The 11,965-nt window shown below is 46.4% G+C and overlaps 1 protein-coding gene across 1 annotated transcript; it reads left to right on the forward strand.

Annotated features, from left to right (window-relative positions):
* Window positions 1–5,168: 5,168 nt before the first annotated feature.
* On the forward strand, window positions 5,169–8,761 carry LOC130302299 (uncharacterized). The gene is made up of 2 exons (XM_056551692.1): window positions 5,169–8,030; window positions 8,089–8,761. The coding sequence occupies exon 1, from the start codon at window positions 6,671–6,673 to the stop codon at window positions 7,334–7,336; it is 666 nt and encodes a 221-aa protein (XP_056407667.1). The 5' UTR covers window positions 5,169–6,670; the 3' UTR covers window positions 7,337–8,030; window positions 8,089–8,761.
* The last annotated feature ends 3,204 nt before the right edge of the window (window positions 8,762–11,965 follow it).

An 11,965-nucleotide genomic window follows, 5' to 3' on the forward strand; every position in this document is an offset into this window, starting at 1 on the left:
GTATGGTGCCTCTATTGTGTATGGTGCCTCTATTGTCTATGGTGCCTCTATTATATGTGGTGCCTCTATTATGTATGGTGCCTCTATTATGTATGGTGCCTCTATTGTGTATGGTGCCTGTATTATGTATGGTGCCTCTATTGTGTATGGTGCCTCTATTATGTATGGTGCCTCTAATATGTATGGTGCCTCTATTATGTATGGTGCCTCTATTGTGTATGGTGCCTGTATTATGTATGGTGCCTCTATTATGTATGGTGTCTCTATTATGTATGGTGCCTCTATTGTGTATGGTGCCTCTATTATGTATGATGCCTCTATTGTGTATGGTGCCTGTATTATGTATGGTATCTCTATTGTGTATGGTGCCTCTATTGTGTATGGTGCCTCTATTGTGTATGGTGCCTGTATTTTGTATGGTGCCTCTATTATATATGGTGCCTGTATTATGTATGGTGCCTCTATTGTGTATGGTGCCTCCATTGTGTATGGTGCCTCTATTATGTATGGTGCCTCTATTATGTATGGTGCCTCTATTATGTATGGTGCCTCTATTATGTATGGTGGCTGTATTATGTATGGTGCCTCTATTGTGTATGGTGCCTCTATTGTGTATGGTGCCTCTATTGTGTATGGTGCCTCTATTATGTATGGTGCCTCTATTATGTATGGTGCCTCTATTATGTATGGTGCCTCTATTGTGTATGGTGCCTCTATTGTGTATGGTGCCTCTAATATGTATGGTGCCTCTATTATGTATGGTACCTCTATAGTGTGTGGTGTCTCTATTATGTATGGTGCCTCTATTGTGTATGGTGCCTGTATTATGTATGGTGCCTCTATTGTGTATGGTGCCTCTATTGTGTATGGTGCCTCTATTATGTATGGTGCCTCTATTATGTATGGTGCCTCCATTGTGTATGGTGCCTCTATTGTGTATGGTGCCTCTATTATGTATGGTGCCTCTATTGTGTATGGTGCCTCTATTATGTATGGTGCCTGTATTATGTATGGTGCCTGTATTATGTATGGTGCCTGTATTATGTATGGTGCCTCTATTGTGTATGGTGCCTCTATTGTGTATGGTGTCTCTATTGTGTATGGTGCCTCTATTATGTATGGTGCCTCTATTATGTATGGTGCCTCTATTATGTATGGTGCCTCTATTGTGTATGGTGCCTCTATTGTGTATGGTGCCTCTATTGTGTATGGTGCCTCTATTGTGTATGGTGCCTCTATTATGTATGGTGCCTCTATTATGTATGGTGCCTGTATTATGTATGGTGTCTCTATTATGTATGGTGTCTCTATTATGTATGGTGCCTCTATTATGTCTGGTGCCTCTATTGTGTATGGTGCCTCTATTGTGTATGGTGCCTGTATTTTGTATGGTGCCTCTATTATATATGGTGCCTGTATTATGTATGGTGCCTCTATTGTGTATGGTGCCTCTATTATATATGGTGCCTCTATTATGTCTGGTGCCTCTATTGTGTATGGTGCCTCTATTGTGTATGGTGCCTGTATTTTGTATGGTGCCTCTATTATATATGGTGCCTGTATTATGTATGGTGCCTCTATTGTGTATGGTGCCTCCATTGTGTATGGTGCCTCCATTGTGTATGGTGCCTGTATTATGTATGGTGCCTCTATTGTCTATGGTGCCTCTATTATGTATGGTGCCTCTATTGTGTAATGTACCTCTATTGTGTATGGTGCCTCTATTGTGTATGGTGCCTCTATTGTCTATGGTGCCTCTTTTTTGTATGGTGCCTCTATTATATATGGTGCCTCTATTATGTATGGTGCCTCTATTATGTATGGTGCCTCTATTGTGTATGGTGCCTGTATTGTGTATGGTGCCTCCATTGTGTATGGTGCCTCTATTATGTATGGTGCCTCTATTATGTATGGTGCCTCTATTGTGTATGGTGCCTGTATTATGTATGGTGCCTCGATTGTGTATGGTGCCTCTATTGTCTATGGTGCCTCTATTATGTATGGTGCCTCTATTATGTATGGTGCCTCTATTGTGTATGGTGCCTCTATTGTGTATGGTGCCTCTATTTTGTATGGTGCCTCTATTTTGTATGGTGCTTCTATTTTGTATGGTGCCTCTATTGTCTATGGTGCCTCTATTTTGTATGGTGCCTCTATTTTGTATGGTGCCTCTAGTATGTATGGTGCCTCTATTGTGTATGGTGCCTCTATTATGTATGGTGCCTCTATTATGTATGGTGCCTCTATTGTGTATGGTGCCTCTATTATGTATGGTGTCTCTATTGTGTATGGTGCCTCTATTATGTATGGTGCCTCTATTTTGTATGGTGCCTCTAGTATGTATGGTGCCTCTATTGTGTATGGTGCCTCTATTATGTATGGTGCCTCTATTATGTATGGTGCCTCTATTGTGTATGGTGCCTCTAGTATGTATGGTGCCTCTATTGTGTATGGTGCCTCTATTATGTATGGTGCCTCTATTATGTATGGTGCCTCTATTGTGTATGGTGCCTCTATTATGTATGGTGTCTCTATTGTGTATGGTGCCTCTATTATGTATGGTGCCTCTATTGTCTATGGTGCCTCTATTTTGTATGGTGCCTCTATTTTGTATGGTGCCTCTATTTTGTATGGTGCCTCTATTTTGTATGGTGCCTCTATTGTTTATGGTGCCTCCATTTTGTATGGTGCCTCCATACTGTATGATGTCTACATTCTTTATGGTGTCTCCATTGTGTAAGGAGTTTCCTTTCTGCTCCATGTTTTGGTGACGTTCTGGGTAATGTGGCGTCCAGTTGAGCACTTCACGGTTTTCTTTGACTTGAAAAAACTCTGTCACATGGGGGATGGGGGTACAGAAAGTCTCTATGATTGTTGTGTTATGGCTCCATATAACCTAGAAATTGTGCATCCTCATAATACCGCCATAAGGCCTAACAGGTCCGTTCTAACACCATTAAAGGGGTCGTCCAGTGGTGAAAAACTTATCCCCTATCCTAAGGATAGGGGATAAGTCTGAGATCGCGGGGGGTCCGACCGCTGGGGCCCCCTGCGATCTCTCTGTACGGGGCCCCGGCTCTCCGCCGAGATAGCGGGTGTCGACCCCCGCACGAAGCGGCGGCCGACACGCCCCCTCAATACATCTCTATGGCAGAGCCGAAGATTGCCGAAGGCAGCGCTTCGGCTCTGCCATAGAGTTGTATTGAGGGGGCGTGTCGGCCGCCGCCTCGTGCCTTCCCGCCGGCTGTCGGGGCTCCATACAGGAGATCTCGGGGGGCCCCAACGGTCGGACCCCCCGCGATCTGCAACTTATCCCCTATCCTTAGGATAGGGGATAAGTTGCTCACCACTGAATCGCCACTGGACTACTCCTTTAAATGTTAGTTTATTGAGACAAAGCCTTTCCCAGTATAATCCAGTATTTCCCAGTACATTGGTTTCCTTCTTATTGAGCGGTTGACCAGATCTCCAGTTCCCTACGTTGGCCATATCCGGTCCTGGTTATGAGAAATCTTAGGACTTCATAGACTTTGACATATTTCCGCACATCTTCTAGGTTAGTCCAGATTTATTTTACTCATCGTCTGTTCCTTCGTTTTGTTGGTCACCGTTCTGTAGGACACTTGGGTAAGATGGCGGGGTGACCTGAGGATGGGAGGTGAGTAGATGTCTCCATACCTGGGGCAGGACTGGAAAGACTCATCTCTACTACACTGGATCTACAGCTACGTATCCTCAATAAGCATTTTACCATTTTGGCGTCTCATCGGTAAAATGCACCAAGAACGGCGTAAGACGCCCCCCCGGGTGGCCGAGGGATCAGAATCTACATAGCTGCCCCAACCGCAACGTGGACATTCACCCAGGGAGATTACTTCTCCAAACAAAACAACGAGAGATGGTGAAATCTCCGTAAACAAAGCGTTCCGTCCCCGCTGCCCGGACAATGGAAGGTTTCGCCTGCGTCTATGGATTACCAGTCTTCATGTCTTGCTCCTTCCAGCCCAGCAGGCTGACATTCAAGACGTTGGATGGGAGCACAGAAGGGAGTGCTTTATTTGGCTACTACAATACACCTAGGGCGTGTAGGGCGATGACTCAGGAGATAATGCTCAAATAAAGACGGCCCTGCCCCATTATTTTGACTTAACATAGTAGGTTGCACCACAATAACCAAAATAGGTTTACACTGGAACAGTTAAGGGCACCGCTAAGTAGAATCGGATCACCTGATGGGTCTGAACACGGCCCTAGAGTAGGAAGAACCCTAGGTCCATTCTTCTGCATTTATCTTCACACCAATTGCCCCATCTTGGATCTATAAATTTGGTTGGGTTGAAGCTCAGTCTGATATAAAATGACCCCGGAGATGAATCTTTGTCCATAGTCCTTGTCTCAATTGGAGTAAATAGTGACTAGTTGGTCCTCAGAGAGCACCTACAAAGAGCGTCTCCTGCTCTGGAGGACCTGTCATGTCCGTGCACTACATCAACCAGCTGTTTGCTGTCCAGGCATGCTGGGAGTCATAGTTTTGCAACAGCTGGAGGCACTTTGGTTGGGAAACAGTGACATAGACAATCTATTGATTTATATCAGATGTGTGTAATGATTTGTTTCTCCTGTGGTGGCGCTGCAGAGGAATTAAACACTGACATATAAAGAATGTCTCTCACTGTGGAGGACCCGGCATTACATAGGCGGCCATTATTTTCAATGAGCATTATGTAATACATTTCACTTTCATTTCGTTGTCTTCTAACAACAAGAAATAGTTTAAAGCAGAAAAATCCTTTAAGGCCTTTGACCCTCGGGGTTCACAGGTGGTGGTGGGGGGAGTTGTTTGGGGGTGAATTGTCTGGGGTTAAAGTGCCTGGGGTGAGGTGTCTGGGGGGGAGGTGTCTGAGGGGGAGGTGTCTAGAGATTAGATATCTGGGGTGAGAGGTATCTGGGGTAGAGTGTTCCGGGGGAGATGTCTAGGGGTGAGGTGTCTGGGGGGAGCTGTCTTGAGATTAGATATCTAGGGGTGAGGTGTCTGGGGGGAGATGTCTTGAGATCAGATATCTGGGGGTGAGGTGTCTGGGGGTAGAGTGTTTGGGGGGAGATGTCTAGGGGTGAGGTGTCGGGGGGAGGTGTTTGGGGTGAGGTGTCTAGGGGGAGTGGTCTGGTAGTCAGGTGTCTGCGGCTGTTCCCATTGTTTTGTGTGTATGAGTTATACTCCTGTAAGGGGCTGGGTAGTGGATCCGCTGGCCTGTGTGGACAATGACTGGACCATACCAGGGAGCGGAGTCTAAAGTGGCGCTGGTTTTCACCAGAGCCTGCCGCAAAGCGGGATGGACTTGCTGCAGCAGGCGGCACCCAGGTCACTACCCATGGCCCGATCCGTCCACACAGGTTGCCCAGATGGAAGACGTAGTCAGATGAAGCACAGGTCAGAAGGGCAGGCAGCTAGGAAGTGTAGTCGGTTAACAGGCACAAGGTCAGGAGGCAGGCGGTAAAGGAGTAAGGTCAGATCACGAGCTGGAGGTTAGGAACACTAAGTAGGCAAACACTGAGGAACGCTTTCTCTTGGCATAAGGCGCAAAGATCTGGCACCAAGATAGGGAGGTGCCGGACTTAAATAAGGTCTGTCCTGCAGCTGAACAATTAAAGACGTACTGGCCCTTTAAATCTAGTAGCATCGGAACGTGTGCGACCTAAGGAAAGGGGAGGCGCGCGTTGGAGATGCACAGAGAGAGGGGACCAGGAACACTGTGGGGTAAGGAGATGCCTGGGTCTCGTCCCGCACAGCGAGTCCCGGAGCTGCCGCAGCCATCAGAAGGGGTGCGCTCACGGGTTGGTTTACTGTTTTGTAGAAAGACGTTACTCACAGTTATGCAGCATATATATATATATATATATATATATATACATATATATATAGATATGGTCTCCCAGTACCGCATTCTATACGGTTCTATTCATGTTGCGATCGTCTGGTCCGGTCAGCACAGACAGAGCTGAACTGCTGCCGGAAAAGTACGCGAAGAAATCCCGCGCTGTGCCTGGACGCCAAGTTGCTGTATCCCAGCCGAAAGGGAACTCAGAGATGCAGGAATTGTTTCTGGAGTGACCGGAAGTCGAGGCTGCACTGATAGTGTCCTTCCTGCCCAGCACCATTTTGGAGAAGCCCACTATAAAAGACGCCACACAGAGCAACCTCTCCAGTCTGCAAAGAGAGACGGAGAGTACGGACATGGCGGAGAGCAGCGTTCCACGTGGTCAAGTTGGTAAAATGGTGCCGGAAACATGAAAATTTGTGGCAGTCGCAGCCCAACTTTTTCAAGAGCTTGCTGACCGTCTGCAGCGGTTGTCATTAGACGAAGAGGGGGCCTGTAATCTTCCCCCACTGCCTGATGATGACGACGACGATTGGCCAGAGACACCTCCAGCGAACAGTGCAGGGACACCTGGAGGTGCGTCACCGGTGAGATTGTCCCCTCACCACAGGACCTGGGGCTCGTGGGCCGAGATCCCGTCGGAGGAGTCTGCTGTGAGTACCCAGCCAGAGGCGGCCAATTCTTCCTCCTCCAGCCCTGAGGTCATTCCTCGATCAAGCTTGCCAAGTGCACGACCGTGCTCACCAAAATTGCCGCAATGGGTGTTCGGAGATGAGCCGGAGCTGATCGAGTACATGCACAGAGTACTTCAACCATTACCTGGGAAGACACTCCCACCAATCCCAACTGCAGAAGGGGAAAGGGCCCGTCAAGAAGCCGAGCTGGCCGAATTGATGGAAAAGCTAAAGGCCCGATACAAAGGACTCTACGCTCCAAAGCACGTGCATTTGCCCTATGAAGAAAGAGTGCGGTATCAAGAAAATATCAAAGAAATGGAGGCATTGTACATCCGTAAATGGGATCACCCCCGAGAAGGGGAGGAGCCATTGGAAAGGAGAAGAGCAATTGTGGCCAAGTTCGACGAGGTCAGAGGTTATGGGACACTCCTTGACTGCCACACTGGGCAGACCATCCTCGTAAACCGGCGAGCAGTTCAAAGGCCATATCTCCATAAGAAGTTCAACACCTTGGAGGTGGGTGAAATTGTGGAGTACACCCCCATCCACAGCCTTCGTAGAGAATGGGCTGCAGCGGTCACCAGACCAACAGCCCCAACACAGCTTCCTTTCAAATGTTTACCGTCAACGGATTGGGAGTCCGATCCCTTCAACTTGAGGCCGACAAGGTCTGCTCCTAAAGCCTCCACCAGCGTACCCAAGGAGGAGGAGCCTCAACAGTCAAGTTCAACATCTTCTATGTACAGTAAAGAGCCAAGTTCTTCATTTTCTACAGATCGTTGAGAGTCAAGTCCTGCTCAAGTTCAAGAAAGCAAGCCCAAATTGAGGGCACCAAAGATCGTACCTAGACCCTCTCAGAGCAATGAGAGTTTGTCTGTTCCAGAGGTACCAACACACGTACCTAGGCCCTCTTCTGACATGGAGAGTTTGCCTGCTTCCAGGGTACCAACAAAAGGGTCATGGGTTGCTCCTAATTTGGAGATGGTGCTCAAGCCCTATTGCCCCACTGTGATCCCGGCTTGTAAGCCTAAAACCCCTTCTCAAGCTACCTTCCCCCACTCCATCCTCACCAATGTGGTGTGGCAAAGTTATGTTAAGTCTAATCCTGCCCCTGACGTTGGCAGATATAGAGGAACCAAGAGAGGCACAACAAGAGTAAAGAAGAACATCTTCTAAAGAGACTCTAAAGTAATGTCTTATTGTTTTTCTGTCTAACCATTTTGTCTTACAGTAACCAAGTTCAAGAAAAGTGCCTAGAAGGACTGTGCTAAGTTTGTTTCAGTTTAAAGTTCAGCAACGTAACCACCAAGCTTGTGCCTGACTATTAAGTCAAGAGACTCCTAGCCTGTAGGAGATTCATCAAGGACTGTACCCGGCTGAGTTGTGGTTAAGGCCGTGTTCACTTTTCTTTGAACTCCTAGTATAGGTGGACTGCTGATCCTTACACGCCAATCTGTATATTTTCTTTGAACTCCTAGTATAGGTGGACTGCTGATCCTTACACGCCAATCTGTATATTTTCTTTGAACTCCTAGTGTAGGTGGACTGCTGATCCTTACACGTCTGCTTCATGTATATACCAGCAGCTTCATAAGAACTCTTATGATAAATGTTGCACTTATCGGGTGAATACACCTGAAATATGTTGGAGTGTTGATAAATGTAAAGTAAATATGTATATGGTTCTGTACACAGGAAGGTATCCTTGTATCTGTGTACATAAATAGTAAGTACATAGAAAATATAGTCAAATGTCTATGTACATTAAAGTAAGTTAGAGTTGTACATGGAAAATATCGACGTACTGCACGTGTACACTCCACACTAAAAATATATATAATTATTGTACATACAAATGTATAATAAACTAAAGGTGTTTAGTAGGTAACTCAGCAGGGGACACCTCGGCTCCTCTGAGGGTAGTATTATTGTTGTCGCCCATCGCTAGCACCTGTCTCAACCAAAAATGATAGGGAGGATTCCCTTTCATATAGTACTTTCACATAGTACTCTAGATTGCTCACTTAGTGTACTACCTCAAAATTTCTCTAGTACATACACAAAAACAAATAAATATCTCACTTAACCCCTTAACGACGCAGGACGTATATTTACATCCTGCGCCGGCTCCCGCGATATGAAGCGGGATCGCGCCGCAATCCCGCATCATATCACGTGGGTCCCGGCGCTAATCAACGGCCGGGACCGGCGGCTAATACCACACATCGCCGATAGCAGCAATGTGCGGTATTAACCCTTTAGAAGCGGCGGTCAAAGCTGACCGCCGCTTCTAAAGTGAAACTGAAAGTATCCCGGCTGCTCAGTCGGGCTGTTCGGCACCGCCGCGGTGAAATCGCGGCGTCCCGAACAGCTGACCGGACACCGGGAGGGCTCTTACCTGCCTCCTCGGTGTCCGATCGACGAATGACTGCTCCGTGCCTGAGATCCAGGCAGGAGCAGTCAAGCGTCGATAATGCTGATCACAGGCGTGTTAATACACGCCAGTGATCAGCATAGGAGATCAGTGTGTGCAGTGTTATAGGTCCCTATGGGATAACAATGATCAGTATAAGAGATCAGTGTGTGCAGTGTTATAGGTCCCTATGGGACCTATAACACTGCAAGAAAAAAGGAAAAAAAAAGTGTGAATAAAGGTCATTTAACCCCTTCCCTAATAAAAGTTTGAATCACCCCCCTTTTCCCATAAGAAAAATAAAACAGTGTAAAAAAAAAAAAATAAACATATGTGGTATCGCCGCGTGCGTAAATGTCCGAACTATAAAAATATATCATTAATTAAGCCGTACGGTCAATGGCGTACGCGCAAAAAAATTCCAAAGTCCAAAAAAGCGTATTTTGGTAACTTTTTATAACATTAAAAAATGAATAAAAAGTGATCAAAAAGTCAGATCAAAACAAAAATCATACCGATAAAAACTTCAGATCACGGCGCAAAAAATGAGTCCTCATACCGCCCCGTACGTGGAAAAATAAAAAAGTTATAGGGGTCAGAAGATGACATTTTTAAACGTATATGTCACGATGCCGGCTGGCAGGTAGTGGATCCTCTGTGCCAGAGAGGGATTGGCGTGGACCGTGCTAGTGGATCGGTTCTAAGTCACTACTGGTTTTCACCAGAGCCCGCCGCAAAGCGGGATGGACTTGCTGCGGCGGTAGTGACCAGGTCGTATCCACTAGCAACGGCTCAACCTCTCTGACTGCTGAAGATAGGCGCGGTACAAGGGAGTAGACAGAAGCAAGGTCGGACGTAGCAGAAGGTCGGGGCAGGCAGCAAGGATCGTAGTCAGGGGCAACGGCAGGAGGTCTGGAACACAGGCTAGGAACACACAAGGAAACGCTTTCACTGGCACAATGGCAACAAGATCCGGCAAGGGAGTGCAGGGGAAGTGAGGTGATATAGGGAAGTGCACAGGTGAACACACTAATTGGAACCACTGCGCCAATCAGCGGCGCAGTGGCCCTTTAAATCGCAGAGACCCGGCGCGCGCGCGCCCTAGGGAGCGGGGCCGCGCGCGCCGGGACAGGACAGACGGAGAGCGAGTCAGGTACGGGAGCCGGGGTGCGCATCGCGAGCGGGCGCTACCCGCATCGCGAATCGCATCCCGGCTGGAAGCGTAATCGCAGCGCCCCGGGTCAGTGGATCTGACCGGAGCGCTGCAGTGGGGAGAGTGTAGCGAGCGCTCCGGGGAGGAGCGGGGACCCGGAGCGCTCGGCGTAACAGTATAAATTTTCCTGCATGTAGTTATGATTTTTTCCAGAAGTGCGACAAAATCAAACCTATATAAGTAGGGGATCATTATAATCGTATGGACCTACAGAATAATGATAAGGGGTCATTTTTACCAAAATATGCACTGCGTAGAAACGGAAGCCCCCAAAAGTTACAAAATGGCGTTTTTTTTTCGATTTTGTCGCACAATGATTTTTTTCTCAGTTTTGCCGTGCATTTTTGGGTAAAATTACTAATGTCACTGCAAAGTAGAATTGGTGACACAAAAAATAAGCCATAATATGGATTTTTAGGTGGAAAATTGAAAGGGTTATGATTTTTTAAAGGTAAGGAGGAAAAAACGAAAGTGCAAAAACGGAAAAACCCTGAGTCCTTAAGGGGTTAAGAAAACACTTAAGGAATTGTAGCATATTGATACCCAATTCCTGGCACTGTTAGGTACACTTCTTTTCTCCTTTCATTGCGTGTGTGAGATGCTCTGCCTGGCCAGTAGGTGTTCTTGCTAATACAGAATTAAACATGTAATTCTAAGAATAACATGGATAGGTTGTTTTGAAAGTGCTCTAGGGGTAAGTAGCGTGTAATCAATAGACCCTAGCAGCCTCCCTTACTGTGACCTAGCTTCTGGCTAGCCAGTATACCTTTCGTGTACTAACTAACAGGTAACTTATTGTTTGGCGAATAAAATGTGTGAGATGGTACGGATGTCTGGTCAGCTTGAAGCTAACTGTATAGAGACCTGTACTAATGTCTTAGGTAGCTATTTAATTGTTTAGTAAGCTTCAAAATGTATAATAGGTTTAATAAAGTTGTATAGGAAGCTAGAAACTAAGGGATAGATAGCTTCTTCAAATGTCTAGATAGCATTCAATTGTCTAGATAGCATTCAAATGTCTAGATAGCATTCAAATGTCTAGATAGCATTCAATTGTCTAGATAGCATCAAAGTGTGTATAGTTTACCTAAGATGTATAGCAAAAGTACAGATCATCCTGTTCTATAGCATCCTGTTCTAGTCCTAGTCCCTCTGTCTCAGGGGACAGACGTCGAGGCCGACTTATCGTTAGTAAGGGGGTTTGTGGTGTACCTATTTATGTATGGGTCCCCATAGCCAGAGTCCCTAGGACGTAGGGATCCCTGTCATCCAGTCTACCCCTATTTGCCTCTATTCTAGTGTATAAATCACTGTTATTCAAAGTTTAATGTAGATAGAATAACATATGTTAATGAATGGTTAATTACTTGTTTCCATAGCGTTGCAGGACCTGCGGGTCATGTGACTAGGTGAACTCTATGGTATTTAGCTTAAGGACCTTTGGAGGCCCTGCGACGTAAGCAATCCCATTACACCATGTAATGGTGAATGGCAGATGTTCGGACCAATCAGATTCGCCCCACCTCCTGCCCATATAAGGGAGCAGCGGCCATGTTTCTCTCTCTTACCTCGTGTTCTGTCATGAGAAAAGGATCTGCGCAGCAGCTAACGCAGTGAGTTAGGCCTGAGCCTTGCGGCGATGGCTGAACAATCTAATTATAGAGTGTATCAATTCCCTGTATTACTAACTCAAGGTCCGCAACAACTGTCAGTCACTAAGTAACCTAAGGACTGTTTGTATGAGACTGTTACTGTGTCGTGGATATTGCAAGCACTTCAGTAAAAA

This window comes from Hyla sarda, unplaced genomic scaffold, assembly GCF_029499605.1.
Source record: "Hyla sarda isolate aHylSar1 unplaced genomic scaffold, aHylSar1.hap1 scaffold_116, whole genome shotgun sequence".
Lineage (NCBI taxonomy): Eukaryota > Metazoa > Chordata > Amphibia > Anura > Hylidae > Hyla > Hyla sarda.